Source organism: Herpailurus yagouaroundi, unplaced genomic scaffold, assembly GCF_014898765.1.
Source record: "Herpailurus yagouaroundi ecotype Mexico unplaced genomic scaffold, PumYag 67623, whole genome shotgun sequence".
In the NCBI taxonomy this organism is placed as follows: domain Eukaryota; kingdom Metazoa; phylum Chordata; class Mammalia; order Carnivora; family Felidae; genus Herpailurus; species Herpailurus yagouaroundi.
The window spans coordinates 4042000-4063409 of record NW_024420424.1 but is presented as its reverse complement, the minus strand read 5'-3'; the positions used below and the strand labels follow the sequence as shown (position 1 = coordinate 4063409).

At 34.7% G+C, this 21410-nt stretch overlaps 1 protein-coding gene across 4 annotated transcripts in view; it reads right to left on the bottom strand.

The window, feature by feature from the left end:
• Positions 1-21128, bottom strand: part of BRWD3 (bromodomain and WD repeat domain containing 3) — a 226521-nt gene extending 205393 nt beyond the window's left edge. For 3 of the 4 annotated variants that reach the window (XM_040467901.1, XM_040467903.1, XM_040467902.1), the window contains exons 1-6: positions 20823-21128; positions 20643-20701; positions 20409-20438; positions 19939-19998; positions 7905-8055; positions 6246-6344 (exon numbers count right to left, since the gene is read on the bottom strand). In XM_040467901.1, coding sequence (XP_040323835.1) covers positions 6246-6344; positions 7905-8055; positions 19939-19998; positions 20409-20438; positions 20643-20701; positions 20823-20853 — 430 coding nt within the window. In that variant the 5' untranslated portion in view covers positions 20854-21128. The remainder of the gene's footprint in view (positions 1-6245; positions 6345-7904; positions 8056-19938; positions 19999-20408; positions 20439-20642; positions 20702-20822) is intronic. The other variant, XM_040467905.1, reaches the window with a different exon arrangement.
• Positions 21129-21410: the final 282 nt, after the last annotated feature.

Sequence of the window (21410 nt, the reverse complement as noted above, 5' to 3'; positions counted from 1 at the left end):
CTTTCAAATAAACAAATTATTAATCCTAATATTAACACAATATTGACTCCAGAAATGGACAGAAATGAGAAACTCATGAGCTGTATAAAACCATATCATTGCCTTTAAAAGGGATGCTTAAGTTTCCATGTGGCAGCAATTATTCTATTCATGTAATATTTAGTGAGCACTCATAATGTAGCACATATAAAAGATGCTGAGTTTATGTTCCAGTTCTAATTACTTGCAGGTGTGACAAGAAACCCCTGTTCCTCTCCAGACACATAAATGTAATGACTTTATAATCAACTTGTTTCATGCAATTATGTGAGCACAAAAAGGAGGAAAGGGAAGTGAAGGGAAGGAGGCAACGAAAGCAAGGCCTGGCAAAAGTGTGATCCATGGGCAAAAGATAAGAACTGCATAAAATAAGAGAGAGAGGAGGACAAATATTCCTGGCAGAAACCCAGTCATCTCAGCCAAATAAAAAGTTTAAATTAGACTTCCTTTCAATTTACACGTACATATTAATAAGAGGCAAGTTTCCCACCTCCAAGTGAATTATGGGTTTAAATGTGACATATAACCATAGAATAGCCAATAACAAGAGCCAATCAATGCTAAATGGAAGCTTATGGCAATATATAAATATTAATTTGGCTTTAAAGTTAATGCAAGCCTCTTGAGCTGTATACAGTATAAATAAAAGGCCTACTATGTAAATTATAGGACACTGCTATATATCAATTTTTCAAAAAGAAAAAAGAAAAAAAAGGTTTGAAAATAGTCTTGTCATATCATGCCCTATAGTTTAGAAAGGTAAGCATGCATATTTGTTCCTTGGGTAAAATGTCAGTCTCAAACTAGAGTGAACAAGCCATCCTGCTGCCATTTCTAGGGATAATTTTATGGAAATTATTTAGGAGAATATAATAATTAGAAAAATTTTTGAAACTTTTACCATGATGGAAATAACTATAATAGTAGTTCTTCCAAATATTCATTTCAAATGGACGTGAAACAGACTTTGAAATTACTTCTGTACTGAAAAGCCAGCTCAGCAGTAGAGTTGTATTTGTGTGAAATTTGATTTTCAAATTTTAGTGCAACTACTACAAAGTTTCCAAAATAAATACTAATCTGTAAAGGAATGAAGAAACAATAATATTTAGTGATTATAGTGCAAGATCTCAAATAATACTACAAATATTAATTACATATGTTCCAGGATTCTTTTGATTGTCATTAGTATTAATATTGTTTTGAATTTAGTTCAATTTTCTTCCTTTGATTTAATTTTGGCACAATGCAAAACCAATCTGATTAGTCAAGCATACAGCTAATGAAATGGTATGACTGGAACTTAGACTTTATAATAGTGTAAATATCACAGGCATCTTTGCTTTTTCCTTATAAGATTTGGAAATTCACCCTTGGTAAACTTACGTACACATATATTTAAAGTATTACAGTAGTTAGTCTATGCTATGCCATGCTCCTGCACCTCCATTTCATTAAATTACTAAATAACATCATCGATTAACTGCACAAAGGATGGGAATACTGAATATTTGAATATATAATCCAATATAGTGGAAAGTCCAGCTAAGGTCAAGATTTTATTGTTTTTGGCCAAAGATAATTGCGAAACTCATTAGAAAGAGGTGGCACAATATGATCTTTGAAGTGAGTTACTACAATCAAATTGGGAAAAGCTAGTTTCTAAGTACAAAAGTAGAAAACATTCCAGGTTGAATTTATAAAACGCATCATTAGTCAATAAATTATTACTAAATTATGTACCTATCCATAAAGCTGCTTACTGGTTTTCATATTGTTCTAGATTTTACTGTCTACTACAGTAGTCAATAGCCATATGTGGTTATAGATTTTAAAATTACTAAAAATTCTGTAAAATTAAAAATTGAGTTCTTCAGATACAACAGCCACATGTGGCTAGTGCTTACTATTTTGGATAGCACCAAATAGAACATCTCCATTATTACAGAAAGTTCTACTGAGTAGCACTATTCTACATAAAATAACAGGTAAAATAAGCCCTAAGAAATGACTGGTGTAAGTCTAACTATACTGGATAAAATTAAAAGTGGGACATACCTATTTATGATAAAAATTCTATGCAAAGTAGGAACAGAAAGGAACATCCTCCAACTGATAAGGGTATCTACAATCATACTTAATGGTGAAAAACTACCTGCTTTCCCCCTAAAATCAGGAACTAGGCAGGAATGTCCAGTCTCATCACTTCAATTCACCATTGCACTAGCAGTTCAATAATGCAAGAGAAAAAACTATAAGCCAGGAAAAATTAGAAAGAAAAAAGTAAACCTGTCTTTACTTGTAGAGAACAAGATCATCTATGCAGAGAATCCCAAAGAATCTAAAAATAATGCTATTAGATCTGGTTAGTGAATTTAGCAAGGTCAAATTACAAAACAAAAAAAAAAGTTTCTATTTACTATCAACAAACAACTGGAAATTGAAAATTTAAAACATACAATTTAAAATCGCACCAAAAAAACATGAAATCCTTAGGGAAAAAATTCACAATAGACGCGCAAAACCTATACACTAGAAATTACAAAATACTGCTGTGAGAAATTATAGAAGACTTAAATAAATGGAAAATTATACCATATTCCTAGATTGTAAGGTTCTATGTTGTTAAGATGTTAATTTTCTCCCAAATTATCTACAAATTCAATGTAATCCCAAAAAATTCCTTGTCATTTTTTTGTAGAAATTGAAAAGGTAATTCTAAAATTATACACTACTGGTAGAAACACAAAATGGGACAGCCACCTTCAAAATGATTTGGCAGCTTCTTAAAAAGTTAAACCTATACTTACCACATGATCCAACAATCCCATTAACTAGATATTTAACCAAGGAAATAAAAACTGATGTTCATGCTCCAAAAAGAAAGTTTATAGCAGCTTTATTTATAATAGCCATAATCTGAAACACCTCAAATGTGCATCAATTGATGAACTGACAAACATATCATGGTATATATCCATACACTGAAATACTGCTTGGTAATAAAAAGGACTAAATTACTGATACATGAAATGACATGTATAAATCAAAAAAGCATTACGTCTAAGAAAAATAAGACATAAACAAAAGGCTACATGCTTATTATTAATTTAGATGAAATTCCAAAAGAGGCAACAGTAGAGTGGACAGAGAGATTCGTGGTTTCCAGGTGTTGAGGGAGGGGCAGGGGATAGACTGCAATGAGACATGAGGAAATTTAGGAGGTGACAGAAATGTTCTACATTTTTATTGTGCTATTAGTTATACAAATGTATACATTTGTCAAAACTCACTGGACTATACACTTAAAAAAGAAAATTTTTATTTTATATGAATTATACCATAAGACATTTGACTTCAAAAAAGTAATAATGGCTAATCTTCTATTTTTGGGGCTTTGTAAGTATAGATCTGTTACACCAAAGAAATATGCTGTGGAAATAGGAAGGCAACCAGTATAACTTATGCCAATTACATACTTCTCTGGACTTTGGCTTTTTCTGCTGTAAACGGGGGTTTATAACCGTTTCCCAAATCTGTTCCCAGGAAATTTTCAGAATGTTACAGGCATTTTGGGAAAAGGGTCTCCACTATCAAATTATTTAGGAAATGCTCCCCATAAGGTGATTCACAATGCATTTAGCATATGGAAGACTCTGAGCAGCCCTACGTACGTTCATTTTTTCCTATACTTTTTGTAGAATCAGTATTTCCCACATTTACTTGACCAAGGAACACTTCTAGTAAAAATGGTGTTACTAAAGTTCTAAGATTGGTTGATTAAACTTTCAAGATTACCTTAAGTTTCTATTTACATTGGGGAACTATAAAAATAATTGATTTTATTTTTTTAAGTTTATTTTTGAGAAACAGAGAGAGCAAGCAGGGGAGGGGCAGAGAGAGAGGGAGAGAGAATCCAAAGCAGGCTCCACACCGTCAGTGTGGAGCCCGATGCGGGGCTCAAACCCACAAACTGTGAGATCATAACCTGAGCCAAAATCAACAGTCGGATGCTTAATCGACTTGAGCCATCTAGGAACCCCTGCATAGCTACTTTAAAATCAGTTTTAGGGGTGCCTGGGTGGCTCAGTCAGTTAACTGTCTGGCTTCGGCTCAGGTCATGATCTTGCAGTTCGTGAGTTTGGGCCCCATGTTGGGCCTTGTGCTTACAGCTCAGAGCCTGAATCCCACTTCAGATTCTGTGTCTCCCTCTCTATTCCTCCCCCACTCTCACTCTGTCTCACTCTCTCTCTCTCAAAAATAAATAAGGAATAAAAATAAAATTTATAAAGTAGCTATGCAGAACAATATCCCAGAATGAGAAAACTCTCAAATCAGAAATTTTAAAAGACATCTTATTCATATTGCTTACTTTTCTAGACCATTCCTCTAAGTTTTTACTAGGTTCTGAAATCTAAATATCCTAAACTTAAATATTTTTACTGGTATATAATACATGAAATACATTATGGTTGAATTATCTCTATTGTAATAGCTTCTCTTCAAATAACAGTAGATTTAAGAATGTGAAAGCATCAATGCCAGGAACACTAAAATTTATAAGCAGTAACAGTAACACAGTGATCTAACTCAGAATAAGAATAACAAAGTGATCTAAGTCAGAATGCAAAGTGTTCACTATCTAAAACCAGAAGAAATTTGAATGTATATAGTTAAAAATAATTTTTAAAAAGGGAAGGGAAGAAAACACTAAAGAAAGATGGAAAACCTAATACTCTAAATGCTGTTCTTCAGCATTTTACATGTGACCACTGAAGGAAGTACAGAACATTACAAATAATGTTGACAGTGTGGTAAAAAATACTGTATCTTTGAGCGCCGGGGTGGCTCAGTCAGTTAAGCACCCAACTTCAGCTCAGGTCGTGATCTGGTGGTTCATGAGTTTGAGTCCCACATCAGGCTCTGCACTGACAGTGCAGAGCCTGCTTGGGATTCTCTCTCTCTCTGCCCCTGTCCTGCTCATGCTCTCTCTCTCTCAAAATAAATAAACTTAATATACATATGTTGTATCTTTTGAACATAAATAAATACATGAATAATAAAAGCTATTTTAATTCAAGTCAATAAATGAATTATGAATAAAGCTTTAAGGGAAAAGTGAACACTGGAAAATTATAAACAATCTATTCCTGAAAATGAAAAAAAATGTTAAAAATGCCATGTTCAATTAGACCCAATTCAGTAGTCTTTTCACCCAAGAACATCCAGGCTATGGAAAAATATTGCTAGTAATGTACACCAAAGTATCCGATTTACTTTAATAACCCTTATGAATCTTTATCAATAACTTGCCTAAATAAATTTTAAAATTATTTCTAGCCTAAATTTGTTTAATCTCTTGGGGTAACTTCTATAAGCTTATTATATAAAATAGCATGCATTTTTAAGTTTTTATTTTTCAATTTGAATTTAAGGAATTTTCTCTAGGCACTAGGCACTATATAAAATAATTTTTTAGAAGTGTGAGAAAATAGGGAAGCAGAGTGGCAATTACTCATCTAGCTGTATGGTTTTGTTCATTCTTTTTAAGAGTTAACTTTTAGTACAAATGGTTTTGTAGCTAGATCTCCTTGGAAACCACTACTAGTATTTCTTCATAATGGTCTGGCCAGAAATGTCGCAGTAATAATCTGAATGGAACATGTGAATTTCAGTAAACTAAAAGTGGGAAGGGTGATTTTTTTATTTTCATAAAGATAAAAATTTAATTATTTGTTTTAATAATTTGTTTAATAATTTGTTTTAATAAAGATAAAATTTATCACATCATAATATGTTTAGTAAATAGATATAAGCAGAATGTATTATGTTTTGTTCGGAAAGCTATCTTCACATAGTTCCATATAAAACCTTTAAGTTCAGCACATAGATATATAAATAAACATCCATATGGTTAAAAACACCTATACTATATAAAACAGGAAATGCTTCTGCTAAGAAGAAAGGAGGAAGGGAGGAGGGAAGAAGGGAGGAAGTAAGGAAGGACAGATGAAAACAAAACAAAATCTCAAAACCATAATTATATTTGATTTAAGTAAAAATGCTTTAAAAAAGTTGGACCAACCATGAAACTCCTCAAGAATGTAAGCAGTTCGTTCACACTTCAAATTTAATTTTGGCAGTATAATGAGTTCAGGAAAAAACAAATCAAGAATATGTTTATAGCTCACATGGACATTACTCACCCACATTTGGAGGTTTCACATAGTTTACAGGTAGTTCTGGAGGTCTGCCTCTATGTAGAGCTGCAAAAGCAGACCCATTCCATAGTGTACTCTTACAGTCTACACAAAAAGATTCAAACGTTAGTCAAGAAATAGAACAGTGTTTTTTTTAATTGTACCTCAGAGGTAAATAGCTGTTTTCAATTTCATTTGTTGGAATATATTTTTAACTATTAACACCACAATAAAGATAACATGAATATTTTTAAACATGTTATAAACTGTATTATCACTAAGGGGCGCCTGGGTGGCTCAGTCGGTTGAGCTTCCAACTTCGGCTCAGGTCATGATCTCATGGTCTGTGAGTTCAAGCCCTGCATCGGGCTCTGTGCTGACAGCTCAGAGCCTGGAGCCTGCTTCAGAGTCTGTGTCTCCCTCTCTCTCTGACCCTCCCCCATTCATGCTCTGTCTCTCTCTGTCTCAAAAATAAATGAACATTAAAAAATAAATTTTAAAGTATATTATCACTGGGAAACACCAACACTTTAATATATACCAGGGTATTTTACTTCTGCACTGATCTAGAACTAAAACTTTTATTACACATGTATTTGAATCTTATGCAAATATGTCATGGATTAAGAACGTTTTAAGTTTTTCTTGATCTTTAGGTTTATACATTTCTACTCATATAAAACTATATAAGCAAGGTTATGACTACAGCACAAGTATTCCAGGTAGAATTCAGAAAAATTTATACTTGGTGCATACTCACATTATGGGGTACCTGCCAATTGTGCCATAACAGGTAACAATATTGCATATCAGATGACAACAGACTATGAATAGCTGTGTTTTTTGTATTTGATGTTTATGTCAAAAAACTCAAGCAAATATGAAATATTCCTAATAATTCAATTGTGATACAAAAATATTCTACTATTCTCTTGAAAGCTTCCAAATTAACTCATTTGAAGAATTTCCTTAAATTACAAAATGAGATTTTAGAACTGATATTTTTGAAACTATTTACCTTTGTGAATTAGAATTTGAAAACATTATGCTAATAAAACAAAACAGAAGTAACCTGGTTGCTAGACCTGAAGTATTTATTATACTAACAGACATCCTTAATGCCTAATTTCACATTTTTATGTTCATAAAATACTACTTTACATGTTTTAGGGAAAATATTTAAAAGACTGCAAAACAGGGGAGTAGAAACACTATTATTGAACAGTTACATATTTTTTAATATTTTAATTATAAAAATTTTAATATATCATATGTGAATTTTTACATATCATCTCTCATTTACCTGTTATAAAATATACAATGTGATTAGGATGATATAAAGACTTATAATACTAAAAAATATTAAAACATAATGAATTAAGCATTAATACTGTACTAATCAGAGCAGTGATCTTTTAACATCTCTACTCTACAGGATTACAAAAAGATTCTATATTGTTTATTTCTACTGTATTCACTGTTTTACAGCAGAGGGCTTCTTTTAGGCCTCTAAATATTTACCTGTAAACTAAGAAAATAAAAATAAGATTGTCAAAATAAGAAAAACTAGAAGAAAATTAGTATTTAGAAAAGCATGGGAACATTTACTTAACATAAAAATATGCTGTTCTCCACTCCTTCCTCTAAAAACTGTGAAAATCTTACCTTTGGCATCCCGTAACAGAGACTGCCGACCAACACCCAGTAATGTCTGTACCCCAGGAACGCTCTGAGGGATCTCCTTATCTAGTAAGGGGCCAATCCGCTCACAAATTTTAAGGAGGTAGTCTGGAGGAATGTGTGCATTGGCTGCCACCTAAAAAGCATAAATAAAACAGGAAAACCAATTTGGTTTAAAAACATAACCAGTCCATTAACAAACTATTTCATCATGGAACAAAGTGCAATTTTTAAATAAAGAATAAGGAAAATAATATTTTAACTATTTAATACTTCAGTCAAACTAAAGAGCGAGCTACAAAAATTAAGCACATCTAAATGATAACATTTTGGGGCACCTGGGTGGCTCAGTTGGTTAAGCGACCGACTTCGGCTCAGGTCATGATCTGGCAGTTTGTGCGTTCAAGCCCCGTGTCGGGCTCTGTGCTGACAGCTCAGAGCCTGGAGCCTACTTCAGATTCTATGTCTCCCCCTCTCTCTACCCCTCCCCTGCTCACACTCTGTGTCTGTCTCTCAATAATAAATAAATGTTAAAAATTTTTTTAAATGTTAACATTTAAATGATATGACACTCAAACTTACTTTTACATGCCTTGATTAAATCATTTGCTTAGCTGTTAATCTTATGAAATAAGTGTTGCAAAACAGCAAAAGTGAGCATGCCTAAAATTAAAGTACAAAGACAATGGGTAAACTCTACTTGTACTTGATTTATTCACTAGTGATGAACAGATCAAAAATCAGAGGACCTAGATTCTATATAAATGATAAGAAGGCAAAGTTATTACTTGCACCAAACTCTCACCCAAATCCCAAATTTGCTTCATAAAGCAGAACTGGTTTTCCTAAAAAATAGTTAACTGGTTTCTAAAACAGTATCCAATTAATGATTTTATAAATACTATGTTCTAAACAACTAAGCTATATATACTCAAAATTCATTGCAACATTAACTCGTTTTTAAAACACACAAGCAAATTTCTGAAGATGGTTAACATAGGTAGACAGGAGTGAGAAAATGAAACAACAAAACTTCATTTTTTTAATCTAAGCTAATGTTCAAGTCCATGATGTGTTTCATATACCTAATTATTTAAAGAAGCAAACAGAGGGGCGCCTGGGTGGCTCAGTCAGTTAAGTGTCCAACTCTTGGTTTCAGCTCATGTCATGATCTCATGGTTTAATGGATTCAGGCCCTGCATTGGGCTCAACGTTGACAGTGGGGAGCATGCTTGGGATTCTCTCTCTCTCTGCCCCTCCCCCACTTGTGCTATCTCTGTCTCTCTCAAAATAAATAAATAAACATTAAAAACATAAAAAAATAAAGGAGCAAACAGAAAACTAGACTATTAAAAATATTCAGATAAAAAGAACATCTACATTCTCATCTTGACATAAAGGGTGAGGGAGAGAATGAACAATAAATGCAAATATATATATACATACACACACACACACATATATATATTTGTATCATCAGTATATTACCACCAGGTCAAGAACAATACAACATGAGAGAATAATTTTGTAAATCATCCCTAATGACCATGAAAGAAGAAATTATGTATGTTCCAGATAAATATTTGTTTAATGAATCAATGAACGTACAAAAACCAAAGTAAAGTCTATCTGTAAGAAATATCACATGAACTCAGAGGAAAAATGTTAGATTGTCCTATCAAGGTACCTTTTTTGTTTTCTTATAAAACATAGGTCGAAGAACTACAATCCAACATGTATTCAGAATTCTGGGAAGAAGTAATTCTATTGTGATTTTTAAAAATTATTTCCTGCCAATTATCTTTTTTAAATCCCAGCAAAAATTAATTTTAATCTGTCAAAATAACTGAGGCCTGGGAACTGTCAAGCTACTCAAAAAGAATGACAACTTAGCCTGATTATGTTATATTTGCATCTACAAGGTTTAACTTCTGAATTGGGAAAAAGGATCAAGCAAATTCCTTTAAGTTATCTCTCACATTTCTAGTTTTGTTTTTGAGGCAAATTCCTACATAGAACCATCTCTCAGTAAAATATACAGGTAATATTAAAGTCAAAGCAGCTAATGATTCAGTTCAATCTAAATATCTGTTATCCACAGACACTGATATCCTAAAATCCTAGTTTGTAATTCATTCTCTCCACATTAGAACATTTCCTAAATATGCCTAAAGGCAAATAGAGTTAGTACCCCAGAAAATACATATCTCAAAGCAAAATACTGCATATGAACATCTGTAATAGTTTATGCATTTTTTCCCACCAACACTGTCTCAGATACACTCGGCTTGCATTATCAGCCATTACTTTTGCATCAAGTACACACTACACAAAGGCTTTACACAGGATGGTAGTTTATGTCTTTACTGGCACTTTTTTTTGTATCAATTTTCTTTTTTTTTTTATCCCATTACCATCTTAAGAGCTAATCCCTTCCTAGAATTGCAATATAATCCAGAAAATAGGAGCTCTCTAATACGAATTTTTTTTTAATTTTTTTAACATTTATTCATTTTTGAGAGACACAACATAGCCAGGGAAGGGGCAGAGAGAGGGAGACAGAATCTGAAACAGGCTCCAGGCTCTGAGCTGTCAGCACAGAGCCCAACACAGGGCTCGAACTCACGAGATCCTGACCTGAGCCGAAGTCAGATGCTCAACTGACTGAGCCACCCAGGTGCCCCGCTAATATGAATTTTTAGAATTATCCTCTTATAGAAAATCTGTCGAGGGCACCTGGGTAGCTCAGTCAGTTAGGTCCGACTCTTGGTTCTGGCTCAGGTCATGAGTTCGAGCCCAACATCAGGCTTCGCACTGATAGCGAGGAGCCTGCTTGGGATTCTCTCTCTCCTTCTCTCTCTTACCCCAACCCTGCTCACTCTCTCTGTCTCTCCCTAAATAAATAAATAAACTTAAAAAAAATCTGTCAGAATTATATCTTAAACTGACATCTTAAGTTGCCTGGCTACTTCATTTTATAGAAACAAATGATTTTGAGCCATTTATGTAAATTTTTCAATCAATTCCTCAGTAATAATTTTAAAATACGGAATCATTAATTAATCAACCAAAACAAGGCCTTTCTACATCCAAATTCTTGAAGATTTTTTAAATTATAAATTATTAAATAAATTTCACAAGTTTGAATTCCACCCTATACAATTACATATTGCTTAATTTCTAAATGGTCCCATTCAAAGAGTCCATTCCCCTATAATCAATAAAAATTTGAATATGAAACAATGGTAGAGAAATATAGATTCTATCAACACAACACCAATAACAATACATTTGAATTTGAACATGCTAGTGTCTCCTTTAAATAACATTAACAGGCTTTCAAACTCTATCAGCTCAGTTCTTGCAATAATAGTTTCTTCTAAATCAAATTTCAGGACTTATAACTGGTAGTCGACATTTATTTCAATCCATCTGCTTTGATTAAAGTTGGAATTTTTTAAAGGTGATCTTTTTTGGCATATAAACTCATCTACTCTCAATAATTACTCTTCTAAGTTTTAAAAAATTCTATATTAGAATTATGTATGAATATAATAATAATATAATATAATATAAAATGTATGCATTAAAATATTCTATGAAATTTGTAACATATTATAAGCCCCTCTTTTCAATTAAAGCTCAAATACTCTAATTTCAGTTATTTAACCACATTTTTCTCTCTGGAATATAATGGCCAACAACACAACAAGTACTTTGATATTTGCAGAAGAAAAGCATTCTCTAAAAACAAAGTTCAAAAGTATATTACAAACTTCTATATTATTCTGTAAAACAGCTCCAAGGAATTAAATTATAGAATGTTTGAATTATAAGTATCCTTGTGCATAATTAACCTAACTTCACATCTTATAGTAGGAAAGACAGATCCAGAGAAGTGAAGTCTAGTGATCACAATGAATGTACAGAAATCTGTGTTTTCCTGTCCACTGCTCTATTACTGTCTTATTAAAGCAGTTGGAAAATTATTAAGATAACTAACAAAAAGACTGCAAAAAAAATAAAACTATAAATTCAAATAAACTGAAAGAAATTAAATGAAGCCTTCTTGATAGGAAGACTGGCTTGATCGGAAGATAGGATATATACCAAATCTAACAACTGAATCACCACACTTCAGAATTATTATGACAAGTGAGAAGACCAGGGAGTTCACAGACATGATCCTACTCATCATAGTTAGTTAAAAGGAATACAGCTGGGAATTGAATAAAATGCAAAAGGTACCTAATTTCAAGGTACAAGGCCCATACCAACAAGCACTACATTTGAAATACTAATTTTCATATAGCAATGATAACATTTTTACCTTGGCTTTAGAAAATATAGGATAAGTTAACTCCAAAAAAACAAATAAAAGAGATAATTGTTTCTGTGTTTTGTTTTCTAAGATCATGATTGCACAGGTAAAATGAAGAATCAAACTGGGACCATATGTTGAAAAAGTGAAATATAACATTTTATCCGAGATTTTAAATTTTTTTGGTGTGGGGGGAGGGGAGAAGCACATGCAAAAAATTAGTCACATGATCTTTTTTATATTTAGAGACAGAAAACAAGATAGATTTTGAAAAATACAGCAAGCCTTTAAATACATCAAATAGTACTTTGAAATCTGGAAGACTAGATTATTCAGGCTCTAAAATTTACTAGCTGTTACTGCTTCTGGCAGTGTGATACAGTAGAAAGGACTTAGATTTCAATTTTTTACCATCCTCAGTTCCTACTTATGTGACCTGCAGAGTTACTCAGTCTGAGAGCCTGAGCTTCTGCATCTGTAAAACAGGAGTAATGATAACTACCTCATATGACTTGTAAAACAAAAACAAAATCATTCACTCATGCATTCATTCATTCAGGCATTTCAAATACAGAGATGAGATGGGAAGATTAAACTCCTGCCCTAAGGGAACCCATAGTCCCAGAAGGGGAAACAAACTAGTAAATAAATCAAAACTATAAATGCCTAGAGGTTAGTACAGAGGGCTAATTAGAAGCAAAGAAATACAGTACCTACATCAGCCTAGGAGTAGGGGTTTTTGTCCAATTGCACACTTGAAGCCTAAGTGAAAATTCATAAGATAGACAAAGGGAAAGGAAGGCATTCCAGACAAAGAGAAAGGTACCCCTACCCAGTAAATGTACTCTGCACAATGACTAACATAATATCCCTCAGTGTTTAAGATTCTCCTCCATGATGTTAAGTTAAAAAAATAATAATAATAAATAACTCGCAGAGGGGCGCCTGGGTGGCTCAGTGGGTTGAGTGTCCATCTGACTCCTGATTTCAGCTCAGGTCATAATCCCAGAGTCATGGGATCAAGTCCTACATCGGGCCTAAGATTCATTCTCATTCTCTCTCTCTCTCCCTCTCCCTCTCCCTCTCCCTCCCTCCCCCTCCCTACCTTCCTCCCTCTGTTCCTCTCCCCCACTCACACACTCTCTCTCCAAAACTAAAAACTAAAAATAAATAAATAAAGGGAACTTAGAAAAACCTCACAGAGTATCATCTGATTTTGAAGAGAAAAAAATACATGTATAAAAAAAGAAAACACAAAAAGTAAGTTTATTTTCTTTTTGATATTGAAATTTATATTTCAGTAAAATATAAATGTCTGCAATAATCCAATATTATATCTTAAAGTGTTGAGTTTTAACATTTGCTGAATTTGAAGGAGGAAAGGGAAAAAACTGGGCACAAAAGTAAATAAAACAGGTAGGCTTTTCTACTGTAGTAATACCACTGGTTTGTACAATGAGCTACAAAGCATTAAGGCTTCCTATCACTTTCTTTTCAAAACGTTAATCATTGTTCACAGCATTTTTTTTTTATTAGTTTTAAGATTTCCTCAGGAATGAAAGTCAAGAGCAACCCACCTAGGCTTATGTATACTCTGGGTTTCAGTACCTCAAGAAGGCAAGTACTGAAAGTACTATTACCTGGAGGACAGATAATGTCAAGACATGGACAAGGAGCCCACCCACATTCTAGAAGTTTATCCTTAAAGAAATGTCCAATAAAAGAACTCAGTACCATCTAGTATATTAAATAAGCCTAAGAAACATGTATCATGAAATGCTTCTAACAAAAGTTAAGAAAATCACACAAATAATAACTGAGGGTCAGATTATTATAAACTACCATGGTAGATGAGAAAACATCTTCAACAAGGTAATTTAAAAAACAAGAAATTACTTATCAATAATGCACAGAAAATAAGTTCGGGATAAGAAAAGATCAAGCAGAAGGGTTGAGGATCCCTGCAACAAGACATCAGAAAGACATACCTCCCACTTCAAACAACAGCGAATACTACACCAGCATTGTACTAAACTGCCTTTCTCTAATTAATAATAATGCAAACAACACTAAACATCTTTTGACATAAGAATAATTTCTTGTGTTGAGTTAACACAGATGCACTTTAAAACACTCATTTCAGGTTCAATTCTAACACTCACTTTTTAAATACTTTTTTTCCAATGGTACTGTTTTATACCTCCTCACCTTATAAAAATTTTATAAAAATTAGGTGGTGATTATTAGCTAAGAAAATATAAATTGTGGGGTCATAGTTCTTTAGATGTCCATTTCCCATTCAACCTCTATGTCCTATTTTTAAATTTTGGTTAACATTTATTCATTTTCTTGAGAGAGAGAGAGAGAGAGAGAGAGCGCGCGAGCGCGCGGGAGCATGAGTGGGGGAGGGGCAGAGAGAGGAGACACAGAATCTGAAGCAGGCTCCAGGCTCTGAGCTGTCAGCACAGAGCCTGATGCGGGGCTTGAACCCACAAACTGTAAGATCATGAGATGAGATGAAGTTGGCCGCTTAACAGACCTACCCACCCAGGCACCCCTATGTCCTAGTTTTAAAATGCAGTAACCAATTAATTTGCGATGCATTTTTAATTAACAAAATGCTTTCTTTCATATTTAACTCATTTGGTTCAAGAACAACCTTGTAAAATAGACATAGGGTTTTAGGAAACTGAATCCCTGAGAGGTTAAGTAACTTAACTTGCCCACAGTCACTCAGCAAGTAAAGGCTATCTCTCAGACTAAATCTTATGGTCTTTTCTACATACTACTCACAAAATCTTATATGAGAAATATCAAACAAGGACATCCCCAAAATTTAACACAAACACTAAACTGCCTTGAAATTACTTATTTGCTCTCTACCAAAAAAAAAAAAAAAAAAAAAAAAAAGACCTGTTTATTAATCAATCAGTAATCAACATCAGTAAACCAAGAACAAAAACACAAACTAAACTAATATTCAAATTGACAAAGGTGCTTTCAGGACAAAATTTTATAAGGGACATTCACCCAACCCAAATTATTACTCCCTAACAGCAGCTCTCTTCACTTTCTTAATGCCATCTCATTTGTATTGAGTTATCAGTTTTCCTAAGACTAATGATAAATCTCCAAAAGGATTTTAATCATTGAAAATATGTTCTCAGACCAAAGTGTGAAAAAAGACAATGATCAATCCAGACAAATAGTTAAAGCCAACATATTATAGAAAGCAAAAGAGTACATGTAGCTCAAGCAAATCAAAAGTGAGGAAAACTAGTTTCCAGCATCGATTGCTCTCTACCATAAGAACTATCAGGTAGCATTATATCCCATTGGGGTTGAGCAGCACATGCCTTTTGGTTTCCCAAAATGCACTCTGTTCTTCCTAACTATGGCTGTGTATCCATGTAGCAGTTAATAAATCACACACACTTAAATTACTTCCACACTTAGAGATGCAATAACTATGCTGCCAGCACTCAGAAATCATTCTACTATTTAATAAACAAATTAAGCTATTATTAGTAATTAGAGAACAAGAACCGGGTAAGGTTAAGAAAAAAATATAGGCATGTCTGGAATTCAAATACAGTGTTTTAAAGTACTTTGTGAGTACTTTGTGAGGATCAAATGAGATAATGTGAAAATATTTTTAAACTTGCATAAGTTATATGCAGATTCAAGTTCTTACAATAACATATCATAATAGATACTTATATATTTTTTAAAGATAGTAATGAACATACAATCTTGATAAACTTTCTTTTAACAGCATAAAATTGCTTCAAGTCTTTTGAATATAAAATGAAGGTAATACAATCTATGTCACTCCAAATGAAAGCACTAATTAAGGCTTTCAATTCTAGAGATGAAAAATGCTATATATATATATATATATATATATTTTTTTTCTCTAGAATTGAAAGACATTATATACCACACCTAAAGGTAATTATGCTTTTGGTTCAGTCTTATGATACAAGTCCCCTTAACATGATTAAAAAATATTAAAACATGCCTTTAAAAAAGTTTCCAAGTCACAATTTCAATATATAAAATTTGTATGCTAACAAAAACTGTTCATTTAAACACACACACATACACATACCCCTCATTACTATGTTTGTAGTCCCCAATAAAGCTCCAAGGAGGAAGCAATAAAATAGCCAACAATTCAACAGGGTCACCAAAAATGAACAGACATCTGTAATTATTTAAATTATCTACCATAAGATAAATTGTAAGAAGCAAATCTAATTCTATTATGTTGTAAACAAGAGTCAAGCAGAAATGAAAAATGTCCAGATCAAACTTCGAAAACACTCACCATGACTTCAAATTTCTCCCTGTATCATTACTTAAAATTCTGAAAGTTAATTTAGAATGTCTTATTTTGAATGCCATATTCAAAAACCTTATAGTTCAACATAAACTGGCAAACGCTTCATATACAGGCCCATTTTTTAAAAGGCACTTCAGATCTGGATATGTCAATACTTGCCTGCCAGTAGCTTTAATAAAATAGCACCTTAATTGTGTTCCAAATTATAAGTAAAACACTAAATAAGATTTAAGAAAGAAAAAAGAAGGATTTCTAGATATATAATACTAACAGTAATAATGAGGTGTTGAAGAAATCCAACTTATTATCCTAATATTCTTCTGGATAAATCAAGGTAAGCAGCATAGACAATTTAAGTAAAAGTATATATACAGACAGAAAGGCAATATTTTTGTTTCATATTGCATGGCTATGTGATCTTATTTCAGTATTTTGATATCCTTTTTTATAATTCTTTACCTCTGCATCATGCATTTGTATTCTTTCCTTTTTATACCCTCATACATCTTCAGTTTGAAGTACTCCTATATAATTTAACATATCAGATTATACTACTTATAAAGACTGTAAGTACATATAAGGTTATACTTCTTAATACTTTACCCTAAACTTCAACCTGAAACATATAGCTAAATCAAAGATCACACTGTATAAATCCATTGTTCTAACAGCATTTTAAAAAATACCTACCCTAAGAAAAAAATCCATCTCTCCCACAATGAAGCCACACAAAATCAAAAATAAAATGTGAAATAATTTTAATCAACTATAAAACTGATGCATCTAGCAATCAATCTATCACAGCACATTCAGTTATCAGCCACTCCATTTCTTTTCCTTCTGTTCAAATTCTCACTCAGCCCTACCCCATCTTCCCTTACAAAGAAATCTATAGGTAGAAAACAGATCTTTGACTTAAAATAGGACCATATCATCAAAATATAACATTCCTAGAAACACTGGATCCCAGAAAAATAAAAACTTCAGTGTACAAGATGAAAAATTAAAAAGATACACTGTCTAAACTATAGACAATGTTCAAACAATAGATGAAATTCTGTGTATATAAAAATAAAAATGTGTAAGGAAATATGAAAAACCAAACAATATATTTATAAGACAAAAATGAAAATCAGGTATATGTAAGGATATACACAAACGGATTAACAACTATAAAACTGGCTAAAATTTAAGCCTCACTAATGAAAAAAAGAGAACGAATTAAATCAACTAGGGGCTATTTTCACCACATTAAAGCCACCTAAAGATTCAGAAAATATTTAAAAACTCACTCTAAGTACCTAGATGGTGACATCATGAATTAGTATTATCTTCTGGAGACCAATTTTACAATACATCACAAAAGCTATAAAACTGAGGAGACCCTTTGACCTGATAGCTCCACTTTGGAAAAATAGCCCAGGAAAATAAATCCAAAAAAAGGAAGGAAGAAACAAGACTACTTAACTATGCAAAGATATTAGTGAAAACCTAGAAGGAACCCAAATGTTCAACTGAATGTTGAGTTCAAATCATAGCAAACTTAATCTTTTCTTAACATTAAAATGACAATAACTATTCAAATATAGTTATATACAAAAAATGTTAAGAAAACATAAAGCATAAAATGGACATTGACTACAGTTATGTAAAAATATGCCTCTGTAATATAAGGAAATGAAGTCTAGTAAACTGAATTTTGTTTTTGTTTTTTATGTTTGTGTGTGGTTAGTACTGTTTTTAATTATTTTGATGTTCATTTGCTTTTTATTACTATCATGTAATTTTTAAAAAGCTTTTTCTTTTTTTTAAAAAGCTTTTTATTTTAAGTCTCCTTTTGCTATTTACTTAAAATGGTCTGCTTACACATAAATGTCAATGAAAACATCTTCAATACACCTCAGTATAAAACTATCTTCCAAACCACATTAGTCATAAAGTGTTTAAATATATATTGGTAGGCACTGTTTTGCCTCTTTTTTTGGCAGGACTGCAGTCCAACAAAAAGTCTGACTACAAATTAAATACACTGATAGATACAAATTAAATACAGTGTTTACAAAATAATTTTTATCCATCTGAAAATTTGTTACCATATTGGAATTTATCCATATCACAACTATTAGAGCATTTTATGATTTGCAAAAAATAAAATAGCAAACTAAAATTATTACTTAGTAATAACTATTAACATGGCCTCATTATTGTAATTCAATATAAAAGAATTATCAAACGAACACTAAATCAGTTTAAATATTGTGTTATTAAATCATTTTATTTATATTTAGAGTCTACCATACCCCTTTAACTTACTTTAACTTTGATCTTCCTCCATTTGGATCTTATTTGAAGGAAAGATAGCTGAATTTAGATTTTAGTAACATCACCCCTTTCTCTTTTCATTTCCTTCCAATTCACACTGTACCAGTGGCTAACGTGAGACGACATCTTCCCCAAACTAAAAAAAGATCACCTTTTTGTATCCATGCTGAACAGAAGGTGCATGTTCACTATGGATTATATATTTAGGAGAAACAACACAGTCAATTCAATGCCTTTGGTCCTTCACTAAAGTATATTTTAAAATATAATCATTGTTATCTCCTTCTAAATCCCAGATCCTGTTTCATAAATTCTCAAAAAGGTCATAATCCATAGTTGTTGTTTAATGAAAATGTATCTGCAGAAATGCGATCTAATAATGATTTAATGAGCTATTTTCTAAAATATGATATACACAATTATGCTTTTTTATTCGGTAGTCGATTACCTAAAACCGGCAAATTTTGGAATTCGTTTGATGCTTCCCATTATTTTTAATTGTGTCGTTTTGCCCAATTCAGGGTCGGTTAACTCCCCTCCCTGAGCTCCCTCCACCGTACCCCCCCTCCCCCCACAAAAAGACTAAGCCTGGCCTTAGTTCCCGTATTTCAAGGCAGGACCAACCAGAAACCAGTTTTCTTCCACTAATCCGGAACTCTGGGCTGTTACCAACGCTGTCATTGGCCAACGTCAGTCCTTGGTACGTGCCCCAAGATAACCCCCTGGTTTTTCTCCCTTATTCCCCCTACAATGGGCCTTTCTCGATGTTTGTAATATATTCGTAATCCACAAAACGGCATCCCTGATAACTCACATTCTTCAAAGTTTTCGAGTGGAAATAAGGGAGGGCAAGGGAAGGGCAAGGTACCCTTTCTCTGACTGGCAGGGAGCGGGGAAGGGGCAGTCGTTCTTTGGCCCAGCTAGGAGCTCTAAAGCTGGGGAGGCGGAGGGGTCGGGAGCGGGTTGGAGGAACAAGGTGGGGAGGGAGTGGAGAAAGAGTTGGGTTAAGTTGAAATGAAAACTTTACTCACCAGATCCTCGAAGCTTCTTCGGTGCTCTTTTCCCTCCCAGTCTAAGCGGCGCGGAATCAACTGGGGGCGGGAGAGAAGAAAAGGTGGGGGGGGGTGGGCAAACCATACAGGCCAAGCCTCAGCTCCCAATGAAGCCGACCCAACCTGGGTCCTGGTCCCCGACCCTCTGGCGTCCGTATTTCTCGAGTCACATAGCTGTTGCCTCAAAGCTAGTCCAGTGTAGGAAGCAGGAGGCCGAGAGGGAGGAAATCCTGAAAAACCGCCTCCCACGGGCATAAAGAGGGGCGAGTTAAGACCCCAGCGATATCCGCCCCTTTTGAGGGAAGAAGCCGGTTCACTCCAGTGACAACAGTTCTGAGTGCCCAGATCCTAGCTTCCCTCCCAGCCCCAGTCCTCCGCCCCTGACTTGCCCTCCCCTTCCTCCAGTCTAACCCCAGCCCTCCCCACCTCTTCCCGAAGGGGCTCCGTACCTGATGCTCCTCGAGCTCCTGCACAAGCACCTGAGCAAAAGGGAAAAACGAATATGAGGAGCAGCTCAGACCATTAACCCATTCCTCCCTCCCCACTTCGAACCCAGCCGCTGATGGCAGGACTAGTCAAGGCCGGCCTTTCCCTCACTCTCAGGGAAGCCGCACGCCCCGATGCCTCAATTTCCCCATTGGGACCGTTCCCCCACGACTCCCAGATCTCCTTCTCCCTCTCACCTGAGCGGATTTGTTGCAGGGTCCGGACTGCAAGAATCTAGCGATCAGGTAATACAGCTCTGCGGAAGAGGGGAAAAGAGGTTGAGAGGGAGGTAAAGAAAAACAGAAGCTTTTTCAAAAGAAACTGACAGCCGTTGAGCTAAGCCCCCATCTCCTTAGCCCCCAGACACAGTTACCCACCGGCTTCTATCTGGGTAGGTGCCGCCGCCATCCTTTTCCCTAAGGGGTTTGGGGGCTCCACTCCGGAGGAGCTAGCGGGGGCGGGTGGGGGCGCTGCCTCTATTGTGGTGAAGCCCCCATGCTCAGGAGTCCCGCCGCTTCCGCCCCACTCCTCTTCCTAGTTTCGGTCTCTCTCGGATTCATCGCATCACGTTTCGACCCATAGATATTCTAGCCCAAGAGCAGAGGAGGCGGAGGAGGAAGGAGAGAGAGAGCGAGAGCGAGCAAGAGAGCGAGCACGAGAGTGAGAGTGAGCGCGAGCACGAGCGCGAGCAAGAGCGCGAGCAAGTGAGCCTGAGAGAAGAAAGGGGAGGAGCCAAAGTGGCGGAGGGGCGGACGGGGGTAAAGGGGGTGGAGAGAGCAGAGGGTAAAACCTGTGAGACGGAACTGCAGCGCTTGTCATTTGCCGCTAGGAGCACTAAAGCAACCAAGTGTCCTCCACTCTCCTAGACCGCCGGCAGTTGCCTAGCTACCGCTCCCGGAAACAGGGGGCGGTGCAAACTGGCGGCCGACGCTCTGGCAGACGCCGTAAAACTCCATGGTGGCGTT